The 16,295-nt window shown below is 40.5% G+C and overlaps 1 protein-coding gene across 2 annotated transcripts in view; it reads left to right on the top strand.

The window, feature by feature from the left end:
* The window catches only part of neurl1aa (neuralized E3 ubiquitin protein ligase 1Aa), a 78,262-nt gene that overhangs the window by 35,498 nt on the left and 26,469 nt on the right, over positions 1–16,295 (top strand). For both annotated transcript variants that reach the window (XM_071504848.1, XM_071504850.1), the window contains exons 2-3: positions 6,277–6,527; positions 6,818–7,139. In XM_071504848.1, the coding sequence (XP_071360949.1) occupies positions 6,277–6,527; positions 6,818–7,139 (573 nt within the window). The remainder of the gene's footprint in view (positions 1–6,276; positions 6,528–6,817; positions 7,140–16,295) is intronic.

Raw genomic sequence — 16,295 nt, 5'->3', positions numbered from 1 at the left:
CCCAAACAGATAGCTGCTACCATGAACACAGAGCTGCATGATTGTTTTACTTAATATAGCGACTATCTTTAAACGTAACAAGTTTTGACTTTGTCTAAACGTACTTCTATAACCACATTGTATGGACGACATGAGACGTAACGTAAAATGGTCTCATGTCGTCCATGCAATGTGGTTAAAGAAGTACGTTTAGACAAAGTCAAAACTTGTTACGTTTAAAGATAGCCACTATAATGAGGCTATTGCAATGTAACATAAGGCAAAAAACAGCCACTAAATAGTATATTGTAGCTGAACTAGTTTTAAATTACAAGATCACCCGATGCTGCTCTGACAGGTGTAATGCAAAGCCCCACCATGCAACATTACCATGGCGACGAGTCATCTATCACTGCATCAACACTGAACCAATAGATTTGTCATGATGTTGCCTAGCAGGATGTCAGGCCCTTCCCTTACCACCATCATAATGAGTGATGAGTCTGTAATGAGTTTCTGGTACCTGTCCCCAGGTAGAATAGCAGCCACAGCTACAGTTACTATCACTGCTGCAGGAGTAGTAGCCTCCCTGTAATTGAACCATGCACAGACTATTGGGTTTCACACACGCTGCCTGTATCTTTGTAGCATCTGTCACGCATGTATAAATGCATATGCAAGGGAGTTTGGAGATCACTAAGAGAGGGAAATGTAATACCCTGTGAACTACACTGTAAAAGGCACCATTACACTGTTAGAGCATATAGCACATAAAGCTATCTTGGCTGAGCTGTGTTTTAAAGCATCTAAGCCTTAATGTTAATGTGGGTAATTAATCATTGTTATTATTGCTGTGATTCATTTCACAGTTGGTGTTACACCAGACTGAAACGCTTTTTTGTCATGAGTCAGTTGGGTTGAATACATCATCCAGACACTGCTATGTAAACATCATTAAGATATTGTTTGTCACTGCCCTCCAGGCTCGTTGGCGGCATTGTAAATGACACTGTCAACGGACTTACTGAGAGCAAAAACAAATAAGGAACCAAAGCAGGAAGTAATATTTTACACTGGTAACCTCTGTGGGAGACCAGCTGCATGCTTTTATCTTTCCCGAGTTAATAATGATTGCAGTTTTTCCAAGAGAGCAAATAAATGTTAAAGCATAACAATCCACCATGACATGAAAATAATGCAGAATATGTTTCCTTTAAATATTTTTTTGTTGATGGATCTAAAGTACAGTAATGGCTACATCTGCACACAATGGTAGGTTTAACTTGAAATGAAAGCATGCAAGAATGTGTTACTTTGTTCCACCCTACACTAGCTTGCATACTTGGGATTCTCATGATCGCCGATGGTTTAAAGGTTTGATTTGTGAGGCCATCACAGATCCACACAAGCTGTGTTTGTGCCTGTGTTTTTGCTCAGAGGATGAGTGTTAAGCCAGGCTTTACATAGCAACAAGTACAAGGAGAGGCTATGTGGGCTACCTGTGCTTCATGAGCACTGAAAGTAGGGTGTTGTGACTGGATGCTACAGACTCTTCCATGTTTCCATGGTACTAAAATTAGGCTTTATGGTTATATATGGTGGAGATGTGAGTCAACTTACGAGACTTACGCAGGGTTTGCTGCTTACTACAATAGATTATGATAATAAGTTGAGATCACCAAAGAAACAAACAATTTGGTATGCTTTATCTGTATGTAATTCAGTATTCTTTTACAACTCATTAAACCTTTAGACAAGGTTTTTGGCAAAAATACAATCCATCCTATATTCCATATGGTACAATACAATTTAACTGTCTTTTTCTGAGACCGGTGTTCGGAGAATAGCTTTTACAGTTGTTCCATGGAACCAGGAAATCATTTGCCTACCAAATACTGAGCAAATATTTGAATACTTTTCTCCCACCTATAAAATCCTGTTTGTATGGTAAACCACTTAGCTGTCGGTCGTGGAGCAACAAAAGACTACGGATAATACACACATGCGCTAAAAACGTGCACACACAAGAACACATAGCTCACCTCTCACTCACCATCATCAGCCAAATGAAATGGCGAGAGATTAGCTTAATGTTCCACAGAGATGTTCATTGAGGTATGACAGGTATTAGCCACACACAAGCCTGTGTATTGTGATGAGGGACTGAAGTAAGTGTGTGTGTGTGTGTGTGTGTGTGTGTGTGTGTGTGTGTGTGTGTGTTGTTATTAGTGGGAGAAAGACCTCTACACTCTGGGGCAGAGGAATACAAGCTTTTGCCCCTGTTTGTTCATAATAAGAAATCCTTGACCTTTGGCAAAATGGCTCCTGAGAGGCTGTTAAAACTGCTTTTGCCCAGATAACACAAGCATAAAGCTGTGTGCACAAACAGGGGTTTATAAGAGGCAGCTGCCAGACTGATGTTAACAGGAGCCAGTTTCAAGCCGTTTACATGAAGGGGTCACATCTCAGACTCGGAGGACATGAGCATACTCCAGGATTTGTATTGCTGAGGTAATTGGAGGACTGAGACAAGCTGTCAGGCTAAAGGCTGCTTTGGTCTGTCTAATAACTTAAAACTACTAAATGGGATTTAAGAGGACGTACTGAATCTTAACCACTAGAACTGCTATATGGGGAAATTGTTTTCCCACCTTCACTTTTCTATGAAGCACATATAAAGCTGAACTCATATTTTGCTCAGACATATTATAGACCTCAGGCAAAACACCATATGCATTGGTGCTGGCGTGTTGCTCATGGTACCAGTGTGGAGATAAAATATGAGCTTGGGAGTCCTCTCATCTTATATTCTTCTAAGGTAGGGCTTAACAACTGTGGAAAGTTTTCATACAGCTCAACTTTCTGCTACACCTTCACATTTTTGAGCTGAGCAGTAGAAGTAGCACAATGCTACAGCTACATGCTACAAGGTGTCCTGCAAGGCAGCTTTAGCTTTTATGAATATCACCCTCAATTCATTTCAGAGTAGGAAATAATTACCTGAATAATTAAAGCAATATGAGTTAATCTGAGACATGCTGTACACATATCACTGACATATCATCTTTTAAAGTTGTCAAGGCAAATGTGTTAGCAAACAGCTGCCTATTTACACATTCAGCAAACATAAGTAACAGTAACCAGATTCATGTAAATCTGATATTCTCTCTACTTTTAGCTCTGTTTCAGGGCCTTTAGCTGTTCCAAAAAGTTCACTTGCTAGTTGTGTCCTTTGTCTGCCATTTGATGTTGGACAGGTAGTGAACAACCGGTTTATCAGAGTTTTTGTTTTTTTTTGTTGTTGTTGAAAACACAAACAAGGTTGAGAGCGAACAAAAACAGTGAAGTTGAGGCTGTAATTGACGCGCATTAGTGAAGGGCATTAACTGCATCACAAGCTCAGTGAGGGGATGTTAATTTTTGGCTAATAAAGCACACCTTCCTTTTTTGATGTCTTTGCACATTCAGTGTCAAAGTGCTCATCACTGAACAAAAGAACACAATAAGAATTTTAAATTGTTGTTTGCCTTTGAAGTGGAGAAACAGTGTTGATATGACCTATGTTTAATCAAACGTGTTCACACAGACATTTGAAGAATGGTCTAAAATAGTATGGTGTGTGTGTGTGTGTGTGTGTGTGTGTGTGTGTGTGTGTGTGTGTGTGTGTGCAATTTATACCATCATATTTTCACTACTTGACTTTGGAAGGAGAAAATCAATTATAACCAGATTAAATGCTTAGAATTGTTTAATTAAAAGATCCATCAGAATGATACAAATAAAGACAGATGTTAGTTTTGCTCTGTAAACTGATGCCCTCCTTTGTTTAAATGGACTAAAAAAGCAGATACACAAGTGGAGCTTCAAAAAGCAAGAATCTGAGACTATAAATATCATTTTGTTGTGTCTGAGTAAACAAAAGGCATCTATTGTATCCGAGCTGATAGCCACTGAGTGAAAGAGTGCGCTGATCGAGACCTTTAGATACGAGGGGTTGCTAAGGAACATGAATTCACACATTGCCTGTTTCCCTCGACAGCAGCTGCGCCTCTTTGGAGCCCGGTAATGCATTCAGCTCAATCTGCCTGGGACCATGTGCGCCACATTCAACAACAACTCTCCTGTGGCTCTGCCTAAGACAAAAGGCCTCAACGATGCTCTTAGGTTGTGTCCAGATTGAACGGTAGACATGCTCACAGGGTGAAAAACTGGAAGGGCTATTACTAGATAAACACAGACAAGAGGGAAAAGAGGGAGACAAAGAAAGAGAGGGAGGACAATGCATACTGTTTTCTAGGACTAGCTGCATGCCCTTATCAGGACTCCACAGGACATCTGCTGCTGCCACAGCGTTAGCTTTCATCTGTTTGTTCCATGAATCAGGAGGCTTTGTTAAAATCAGACACTGCTCTGTGATTATAACAGCAGCTATAGAGTCCAAAGCACCATAAACTGAATATTAACCATATTTTTTTTTGACATTTTCAATTATAGCCTTTTATTTTTGTGAGCAGGCAACTGTAGGGTGGAATGAAACCTCAGCACGCTCATAAACACTGTAATGCTGTTAGAAGCGGAAATATATCTCATATTTCATCATGTTGACTGATAATCTGTGTTTTCTTATTCCCATAGAGAGGTATAAGAAAGATACATTTGTTATTGAAATGTTGCCACTTTCCAATATAACTGACTGGAGTTAGAATGGAGAAAAAAATCAACTAACGGATACATTAAGGTTAAACAACAGGTTCTGCTGATGTTTATGCCGATGTATTACTCCCTCAGATTTGAGGAGATGGGATTTCTCTGTACAGGGAAAATCAATCAAAGAAGAGAGACACACCAATTCCTCCAGTGACAATAATCTGAATAGTCCATAATGCATTGCAGCTCTGGGACTTGTATTACTTTGTGTCGGGAATAGCACTCTGTCTCTCAACCTGCAATCTCTATTGCTGTTGCTAGCATTATTGCTTTCTGGGCTGACAAGTAAAAACCCTGATGACTATAAAATTTCCAGGTGAGAAGTCTGAAGAGAATGTGGATCACTAACTGATGTGAAAATAATGCCAAACAAGTTGAGAGAAAGTGGGCACAACAAAATGATAAATTAAACCACTTCACCACAAAATGTTGGAATGTGCAAACACAAATACTGAACCTTCTGGAAATCATTTACCCTCCCAGAAGCTTCCACACAGTTCAGCTTCAGAATACTAATTTAGTCATTTTAATCTGGCAGTTAGCAGCTCTGTGAATTGCCCCAGTGAATGTTGTTTCTAGTAGCTGCTCGGGTGCTGTGGTCGTACCCCCTTCAACCACTCTCAGCCAGACTCCATTCAGACACTTTTACTGCCCGTGCATATAATTATCAAGTCACTCAATTCCTCCTCTGCATGTCTTCCTGACAGCCATGGAGCTGCTGGGTCTTGGAATGAAGCACATGACAGTAGTGTGATATTTGGTTGCTTGGTATTTATTGGGCTCCAAAATCATGGGGTATGGGGTATGTTTTATGTTGAAACAGCGGAATTATGGGGCAGCTTTGGCTCAAAGATAGAGTGGCTCATCCACTAATCGAAAGGTCGGTGGTTTGATTCCTGGCTTCTCTAGTCCACAGTTGACCTTAGGCAAGATACTAAACCCTAGATTGCCCCCACTGGATCATCAGTGTGTGAATTTGCATGTATGGTAGAAAAAGAACTATATGTGTAGGGAAAAGTGCTGTATAAATGTGTGCGTGAATGTGTGAAAGTGACTTTCATAGTGAAATGCTCTGAGTGGTCGGTAACACTAGAAAATCACTATATAAGTGCAGTCTGTTGCTATCTGATATTGCTTCTGCTAAGGACTATTGGTGACAGATGCCCAATGGCTCACAGCAGATATGAACCAACTTGCCACATCCACTGGGTCTCTAAGGGCTGTTTGTATGGGAACATTGCAGTTGGTTAGTAACTGAAGAGCATAATTTATGTCTTGTGTTGCAATCTTGACCTGAATGGAGATTTGATTTTCACCCTGCAGGGCCCAGTGTGATTATCACTGATTAGCTTATTACTCTATTGCACACAAATAATCAGCAAAGACCCAAACTCAGAAATCTTAGATTATGCATTAATATCTGATGTTATTTATTGTGCAAAGCTTTTCATCAACTATGAAACAAAGACATCAGGCAGGGATTACAGTGACTAAACCTCACTTCCTGCTCCATATTAGAACAATTTTGTTTTACAGAGAAACTCATCTTTCTTTGTGCTTTTTTCCTTCCTGTGTCTTACTTTGCCTCAGATTCCCTTGGTGGCCCGTTCCCATCCACATCACACAGATGCCACCACAAACCCAAGAGGTGCCTGCCTATCCAGTGTGGCAGCGTCAGTGGGCCCCTTCCCATCAGCCCACTTCTCTTCCATCCAAATGCCAAGGGTTCCCAAATTGTCATGGACCTTGCCCAGAAGACAGTAAAGAGACAGGCCAGTTTCTGCAACGCTATCACCTTCAGCAACAGGCCCATAGCGCCGTATGAGCAAGTCCGCCTCAAGGTATTTTATTCATTTTTATTTAGTCAAGGTATTTACTATTTTTACCTAAAGGTCTGAGAGAATATAACTGTCAAAACGTTTGGACAGTTGTTATGATAGACTGACACTTCTAATGTTGAATCATATGATGTACATTCAATTGTACTGTCTGTAAAAGAATAAAAACTATGCAGAGTCAAAAAGCAGTTGAGAGTTTGGCGGTGATTTAGAGCCTCCTTAACAGTCTGCACTATTTTACTAATTTCTAGGAATTTCTACCAGTAAACCCACCTTGGCTTTCCTCTCCCTAGATTACTAAAAAGCAGTGCTGCTGGAGCGGGGCTCTGCGTCTGGGCTTCACCTCCAAAGACCCATCCAGGATAAACCCAGACAACCTGCCCAAGTACGCCTGCCCTGACCTCGTGTCGCAGAGTGGCTTCTGGGCCAAGGCCCTGCCTGAAGAATTTGCCAATGAAGGCAACGTTATTGCCTTTTGGGTTGACAAGAAGGGCAGAGTCTTCTACCGCATAAATGAGTCCAGCCCCATGCTGTTCTTCAGCGGAGTGCGCACAGCTGAGCCCCTCTGGGCCCTGATTGATGTTTATGGTCTGACCCGCGGCGTGCAGATGCTAGGTAAGAGGCTATGGTGCAGGGCTGAATTACAAACAAGACTAAGCGGGAAACTGCTCCGAGGACTGGACCCACACCCTCAGGGGCCCAAAGGTCCCATGTTAACTGCTTGGTAATTAGTGAATGGTAACTTGATTAACTGATTAATATAAAGTGAAATGGAAATGTTTAAAGCAAGAGTATATTATAAGGTATAATAGAATATGATATGGTTTCTTGACCGGGCATAACTGCTTCCTGGAGTGTCCTCTGATTGCCTGGCAACCTTGTTGCTCCCAGCAACAAAAAAATTCACCATATAACACTCTTATAAACTATTTTGCCCTTGGGGTTTTGTTTGGATGAAAGAAACAAGATATAACATGTTATTTGGGAACATGCTAATTAGTGGGTGCTGCTAGTGGGTTAATTCAGCCCTGATAAGGGGCTTTTGTGAAGGACATGTTTCAAGTGTCCTGTATGACCTTATGTTTTACAGAGAACCACAAACTACAGACAAACTGTGTCTTAAATGAAACCATGTCAGATTCATGTATTTTGGCACAATCTTTTATCAAAGCAGCTACGATTGTGATCATTTTCCTTCTTGTCCTTCATCTTTTCACCATTTTTTATTTGATGGCTTTAAGGTATTTTTAGACAACCTCACATTTTGGTGCTTTCACTGTCCACATTTCTGTGGATGACAAAGCAGATTTTCTTGCGTCCTCCGTGTTTACTGTAAACAGGTCTTCTATCTTCCTGTCCCTGTGCACAGTAAAGCCTTCTATGAAGTAAGAGAATAACAATGAACAAAGGCTATCTATATCTGACCAAGATTTGGCCCCCGTGTTTACACAAAAAGCAGGGGTGGGAGGGGGACAGGAGGGGGAGCGCACTATGACTAATGCCCTGTTGTGTATTATCAATGTGTGCTAGGTAGCTTAGCATACATACCACAAAGACATAGCACAGGATAGTATGGCCAAGGCTTTGGTGTGAGAGAATGTATACACATACTTCTTTTCCCTGGAGATCCAGTGCTGTCACCCCCTCTGCTGTTATAAAAATAGACCAGGGGTCATATGTCCCATAGATAGCACATTTGATTGTAATTGTGCACTGTGTTGATTGACAAAGTATCTCCAGGCTGTGGATTGAGATTTTGTGTCTTGTCATCCGCTTTCCCCTTTCTGTGTTTGCTTTTCCCTTGATGGGAAGTGGCATTAATGGTTCATAACTCAAAGTCCTGTTGCCACATTCAACATACTCTGTCCCAATAAATTACTGTTTGCAGAGGAGGAAAAGCAGTGGCCTTATCATAAAAAGGAACATGCAGAAAATGGTTCAATTATCAAACAGCAGTAGCCCAATTGCCGCATTCACTAAGTTTTGTCTGATGATAGCCTATGTAAAGCATCTTTCTGAAAAATGTTCAATCCCTTTGAAACACTGCTTACAGCACCATCTGAATCAAAAACCAGGATTCTCTTTTGCCCTACTTAAATTATTCCTACTGTCTTTTTGCAGTCAGACCATATGCAGGGCTGCCTACAGAGCAGGGGCTTCTGTTCCTCAGGGGGCAGAGTGACTGACATTTGCCCTCACAAACAGGGGCCTGTTCAGAAGGGCAGAACGCTATGGAAGGTTGAGATAGAAATACATCATCTAAACCAGACAAGGTCCTTTGTGACACTCAATAGCCAACTGTGTTGGTTCTGTTCATCACATTTCTACACGCAATGCTCAATGAACCTTTCCCTCTCCACAGATAAGCCCTTGGGCTTTCACATCTGAGGTCTTTCCCTTGCTTTCACTCCTTATTTTATCTGGCATTTGAGGAGCTGTTGTTTCTTTGGTTTTTTTCAGGCTTGGATTCTCAATTAAACCCGTAGCTTGTAAAACAACAGATATAGCAATTGAAGTGGTAAAAAAAAATACAGCAATATGTAATAGCTATTTTCTAGCAAATTTAGTTTTAGCTGTTGCTGAAAAAGGTTTTGTTACAATTGTAGACATTTTATCTTAAATCCCTTTTTACTTTAATTTAGATCCTCTATCACAGTCTCACTCAATATCTCTCTTTCTCTCCAGTCTACACATCTGTTCTCTGCTGCTTTGATATCCAAATTTCCCCTCCAGGATCAATAACATTTACAGTATATTCTCTCCATTTCAGCATTTTTCAGCAGCAAGTGAGACTATTCATTGTGTCTCCTTGGAAATACTATAATCCTTGCTACATAAAGATTGAATTAAAATTCTATGGTGGATTAAGTTTTTCGCTCAAAGACATTTTGTACAGCATGTGTATGCAGCCCTTTCGTATTGTAAATTGGCAGGGGGCCTCTGGTGGTGTCTCCATTCAGCTGCACACAGACACTCACACACACACAATTATGCCTGCACCTTCAAAAGCAGCTCCCACTGCCAAATCGTAACTACCTGTTTTCATAGCACTCTACATGTTTCTCCCTCTAGCTGTTGCATTATGTTGCTTATTTTATTTCACCCATTTTATATAATGGCTCCCTGCATTCACTGTCAGTATTTTTTAAGAACACTTAGGTGGGTGCTTTGCTTTATCATGACTAATGGTTAGACATGTACAAGGCAGGTCTTGTCACAGGAGCTCACGGGTTGTTATTCCACTGCTCAGTGTTTCCACCTCCTGCTCTTACAATCCACAGAGAATTAATTCCATCCTCTTTTGTCCTTTACCAAAAACACAATTGATATGGGACTTACTACAATCCATAACTTAAAATGTAGATTCTGAAAGAGGGATTAACGAATGATTTGACTAGAATGTCTGAAAACAGCCATGATTTGACTGTAAGTATATGGTACAACTTCAAAGGTCCCATATTGTCTTTTTTGATTATAAATCAGGTCTAGGTTCTATGTTAATGCTGTGAAAGTATCAAAGTGCTCAGTCCACAGAGAAATGCACACAGCCTGTATTCAGAAACTGAGCCTTAAAACAAGCTGTCAGGACTTCTGTAACTTTGTGATGTCACAACAAAGCAGTCACCACCGCCAGCCATGCCCCAGGCCCCATGCTCCGGATCCACTGTCCTAACTTGCAGGATTTGGTTTCCCTGAGTGTTTACCTGAAATCTGCTAGATTTTTATTTCACTCAGAAAACAGTCAGCCAATCAGAAGAGAGGTTCAGAGCCTGTCCTGTGATTGGCTCCCCAATCAGATCTGTTGTGACTAGAGTTGTTACTAAAGAGAGGAGAGGAGTAAAAACTACATTTAGATGGTTTTTGGTACTTAAAATCATAAAAACATCTTCTTATGGATATCAACACTTCAAATAAAAATACTGGATACTGAATACTGTCCTCACCAACTTAAAAAGTATTTGGGTCTTTAGCTGCTAAATACTTCACTATGTTCACTAGCTAGTTACTAATTTTGACTATCTCCCAGGTAGTGCTGGACAAGTAGCATACAGTGGCCCTTGTTTCAGTAACAACAGCTGCCTGCTACGGCTGGAAATGAGGTTGATGAGAGAGTTGATTAAACATAAGAATGTGAGTGGGAAAACCAAAACAATGACCTGAAAGATGTTCAAACTCTCCTCAGAGCTAGAGGGAACAAGAAGATAATTGGCTGTGTGTTTGTCACTATGAGCAAGCCCATTTGCTTAATTAACAATAATTTATATGAAAACACTGAACAGTGCAGCTTTAATCAGTCGGATGTTGTAAATATTGAGCATTGAAAACCAACTAATTACAGTTAGTAATTACAGTTAGTCACATAAATTGTCGTTTTATTTTCAAAAATATCTTTGCACATGTTCAGAGCGACTCCTTGCATGTGCCTTTGTGTCTTGAGATATATCATCTGTTCACCATCCGGAGGCTGTTCTGAGGTCAGCGCAGAAGTAGAAAGCAAAGGATGGCTCTGGGCGACATTTTGAATGCGTTTGATGTGGAAAGATTGAAATAGAAGCCGTGTCGTGATAATCCGCCCTGCAGGAATCACCACCGGGATACATCATACATGACAGGAACAAGGGAGCAGGGCTGATTTTATGGTTTCACACCTCTGCAAGCACGATGACAGGAATTTAGGATTTTCAACTTCAAACCTGCTAATGAAGCTGAGACAGAAAAAAAAAAATGATGAGATGTCTACAGTACATGACTTATTCTGAATCTTATACCTCAAACAAATACATGCACACGTGCTGATTTGGAATCGTCTAGCATGCATACAAATAATGAAGGTGACATGCACACCTACTGTATATAAAGACATGTGTGATTTTGTCATAGGTGATTTCTATGACTTCTTCCTGCTGTGTTCTGCTTTGCTGTGATAAAATTTGCCTTCCTAGCAACAAATATGAACACATTCACAATTGTAGGCTTCTGCTGCAGAAAAACTGTGTGGGATATGGTGACATCTCTGCTCAGGTGCCTGAGGTAGCAGGTGATTATCTGCATCTGGCCTTGAACTGGGCAAATACAATATTGCAGTGGTTTGGCAGGATAATCTTTGGGGCAGACCGAAGCTGTCCCCAAAGGCTTGAAATCCAAAAAGCCACAAAGGTTGTTTCATATACATCCATATCCCAGGTCATAAGGTTAGCTGTCACTCTCATATGTACTCACATACACAGACATACACACACACAGATACAGCAGGACTTTACTTGACATCAGAAAGGAGACTGAGTAACTGAGTAATTCCAGCTGCTGTGAGGCCTGCAGGACTCAGATTGTATGAGTCAGTCACAGTGGAGCTTTAATCAAAAGGGGCCCTCCGTGGGACTTCCCTGAAGGAAAAGAGAATGAAGTCTGATTGCAGAGCCTTGAGGCTGCTAACACCTCTCAACCAGGCTGGCTCGGAGAAGGAGTTGGCCAATCTAGCTGTAAAACCAAAGACGCAAATCAGCTACATGGTGTCCTGGAAGAGAGGCTAATCTGTGTAGTCCATCAGTAAAAATGCATTTACATTCTGTGGTGGAAACACTAAAAGAGCCTCTGACATCTGCCATGTTGTGAGAGATTGTCTGCAGGTGATGGATTGAATTACAGGGTAGAGAATGAGCTCCCATTGTGCCATCAGAAAGCAGCAACATTTGCTGTCACTATAGAGGACTGGCAGAGTAGCTGTAGGAATGAATGAAAATTTTTTAAATGGCCTTTTTTGTCAAGTCACCCAGAAAATATGATGCTGTCATATCCTAAAAGCTCCTCTTGCTGCTATGCAGCTTCTGTATATATTGTACTACACCTCCTCGTCTCTTTTATGTAACCATTCATTGTTTATTTTGCAGGACGAATCACCCGTGATTGCGAAAATGTGCTTTTGGGTAAACAGATGTGGGCTAGGTGTAAGGAAAACTAATCCTGGAAACAAGAGTGCATCAGTGAGACCAAAACCATGTGTGATGGTTTGATGGATGAAGGTGCGGCAGGCCTGGCTCTTTGGTTTTTTTTTTTCCTTTCACAAGCTGTGTCAGAAGAGATAGCTTATTTCTGATGGCAGATCATCTCGAGAGGCAGGGTCACCCTGTTCTGAACCTTTCACAACATGTCAGTGTTGACGAGGCTAAAACAAAGGATGCCATCTCTAATGGAAATAGCATCCCCTGTGTGTTCTCATGTAGCTTTCCAGCTAGTTTGGTTGAATGCAGGTGGGAGAGGCTTCTACCCCTACATGTGCTCAGAGGTTTCCCTTCACCGACTTTATAGGTTTGGGGAATGGTGATCAAGCACAATTCTTCAAGGTGTCAAAATACAATGCAGGCCTTGTCTAGGTGCATTTAGTGCTACATATACTGAAGCCTGGGCAACAAATCTAAGTCTCTTTCACTTTAACAATATTCAATACAAAGGGCTGGAAAAGGTGGGGAATTTCAAAATAGCAAGTCATATTAATATATTTAAAATCTGATGAATGTAAAGAGGTGTATGTCTGATAAGGAGTGGGTTGAAAAAAGAGCAGTGCATGTGAGAGATAAAAAAGAGAAACCTTCGTCAGTGGTATACTTTAGTTTGCTTTTCCCTCCCCATGTCAGTTGGAAGTTTTGTCTTTTGCCCATAGCAAGTGGGAGATTAATTAACATGAAACATTTATTGCATATCTAATGACAACAAGTTGAATTTACAAGTGATCAGATGAGACAGATTTAAAACTCAGACTTAATTGTAGAAGTCTAAAAGTGTTCAAAGAGACGAACGCCCTTTCTCTCTCTCTCTCTCTCTCTCTCTCTCTGGTGTGATATAAAGGGGGTTTTAAAAACCAATTAACTGAAAACTTTTGAAATACTTCTGGCCCTATCTTATACCTGGCGCAAAGCACAACGCATGTGTTGTGTTAATTTGTGTTTTTGCTAGTTTGTGTTTTTGCTAGTTTCAGATCAACGCAGTTGTCATTTGTGTCGACCCTCACTAGGCCGTCCACTGCCCACATTGTTTAAATAGCAGATGAACTTATGCCCATCTGTGTGCCCATGGGTGTGTTGGTCTTAAAATGAGATCTGGCTAGGTGCATTGTTGGCGCATTGCCATCTTAAGGTCTCAGAAAAAAGAAAAGGTGTCCAGTTTCATATAAAAACCAAAGATTTATTGACACTTACCATCATACATTATGAAAGATCTCTAACATTATGATGTGCACGGTTGCTTCTTTGTAGTGCTGTGTGCAGCACACTGATTCGTTCAGCCCTTCTTTGCCCCTCGGTGCGCACAGAGCTGCTGTGTGCATGTTCCAGGACGGGGCTCACTGGTCAGTCAAAATATATAATCAACTCACCACAAAGAATCTCATTCTGTCAGAAACACTGCGCCATTATAATAGTAATCCACCAAGGTGCAGGCTTGTCTGGCTTTTAAAGGGAATTGGAGATGACATTCTGATGGTTTATTAAATGGTTTATTAAATGATTCACCCAAAACACTCCCATGATTAATTACAAGATTAAGTACAACCCCTTTTGAACCAGTCGCCTGGCACAGTGACCATTTTTTCCACTGTTACAATAACAAAAGTGATATGGACACGCCATATCACACATGCCTTAATGCACTTATGCCGTGGGCTTCAGACCATGTGCTTTGGGCTGTTGAAATAGAGCTCTTTATGTTATGGAACTTTTGGTCACTGTACTTTCTCTCTCTCCGTACTATGCTCTGGCTCCACTCCAAGGACTTGATTATCATGAAGTCATCTGCACTGACCAAAGTACATCAGCTACATTTGTTGTGTTATCCAGCAAAGAGAGGGAGAGAGCCAGACAAGGGTTCCCATACCTCTGGGAGAAATAATAATTTGATTATTGCGAGCACTTGTCTGGAACTGCTGTTTGACTTGGCAGGACTCAGCCTCACAGTTAATGGCCGCACTTACAAATCCTGATGCTTCACATAGACCCACCAACAAAAATACACAAAGCAGAAAAGACGGTGTTAATCTGACGTTTTGTGCTCGTTCAGGAACTGTAGTGGGTTTACTTTTGTAAAGACCTCTAGACATCAAGTGCAGCAAATTTAACAATACTGTGTTTCTTGGCTTGAGTTTGGTTGATGGTCGTTAGTCAGAGAGCTCAAAAGACTAAGAAGAACAAACTGAATTTGTATGATTTGGCATATAGAATCAGTTTTAAATTACTCTACCTTTGCCGGATACTCCAGTACACTAATTTCCTCTTCAAAGAGACAGATTAGTCGATATTAGTAAAATAATTCCATTTTGAACTTTATCTCGAGTAATTGAACAGATAACATTTAATGGGGGTAAACTGAAGGTAACTTGTCAGGTTTTATGTTGAGTCTCCTGTTTTTGCACCCAACTCTGTGTTTTGTTTTGGGTTTTTTTCTGTGCTCAAAAGAAGCAACTTTAACCATTCAAAGCTTGATGTTTATTGAAGATCCTCTGAAACACCCCCCATGAAGTGCTGAACTTCATGGCTTCAGAGGGAGATTCTGAAGCAGTGCCAGGGGAATCAACACCATATTTTTATAGTCCCGTGCTTAAACACTTTTAGACGGAGACAGAATGATAACAGCAGTCACAGGGTTTATGAATGTTCTTTTATGACACAGTTCAAGCAAGTGGATCAGAAATAATATTCTAAAATTAGGCAGCCATCCTTGTCTTGTGCTGTGATTATGCTTCTATATAATGGAGAAGTCCTTTGGTCATATTTCCGTAGTTTTTCCCATCATTCCTATTGGTATTAACATTGTACTCACCAGGTGCTGAGATCTGGGAACACAGTGAGATCGATGAAAGGGAGCCAGTTGTAAACAAAGCAGAGGTTAGCCAAACTTAGTCAGATGGTAGAACCGAAACTGTCTCTTGTAAAAGTCTCTGGCTCAACTTTGACTTCCTGATGATATAACACTTTTGGCTTTACCTCCAAATAAAGATGATTAGATTAGAACAGCAACAATTAGGCAATTGATCAATTAGTTCAATTAGATCAACAGACAATCAACAACTATTTAGATAATGGATTTTCATTTCAGTCATTTTTCAAACAACTGTTTAACATCATCTGGTTCCAGCTTCTGAAATGTGACAGTTTTCCATTTTACTTTGTCACATGTGTTAATAAATTTCATATTTTAAGGTTTTAGACTGTTTGTAATTACATTAAATACATTACTATGGCCTTTTATCGATACTTCCAAAAATTTCATAATCAATCAATTGAGAAAATAATCACCGGATTAATCAATAATGAAAATCTTGGCAGCCCATATTTAGATATTGTGACTAAACTCTGGTTTTCTGACCACTGGGGAAGCTCAGCAATTACTTCGTTGAGAGTCATGTTATTAAAGCTGATAGAAACAATTGGCAAACATGTAAAAATTAAACCGAAGTTGGAATAATCTGAAGTAATGTTTTAAAACTAAAGCTTTTTTTGGCTTCTTGGAGGCAGCAGAACAAGTTGCAAATACAACATTGACATGTTATCTCCTTATAAAATGGTTTATGTGTAAGCAACCATTTGCCTATTTACACATCCAACACAGCAGTATTGGCATTCAGATGGAGTTGTGCCCATCCAGCAAATGTACAGTATGTCCAACATTTACTCTCCTTTTAGCTCTGGTTTGGTCTACACCAACTCCGCAGGGGAAATATCTTAATGCTAAATGCTCCACTATGCTTAGGAACTAACTGTCTGTCTGCTGTTGGGTGCTGAG

The sequence above is a fragment of the Trachinotus anak genome, unplaced genomic scaffold (assembly GCF_046630095.1).
Source record: "Trachinotus anak isolate AG129_WGS33_773 ecotype Australia unplaced genomic scaffold, CSIRO_AGI_Tana_v1 ptg000019l, whole genome shotgun sequence".
Lineage (NCBI taxonomy): Eukaryota > Metazoa > Chordata > Actinopteri > Carangiformes > Carangidae > Trachinotus > Trachinotus anak.
Note: the sequence above shows the minus strand (reverse complement) of the source record. Positions and strands in the feature narration are given on the sequence as shown.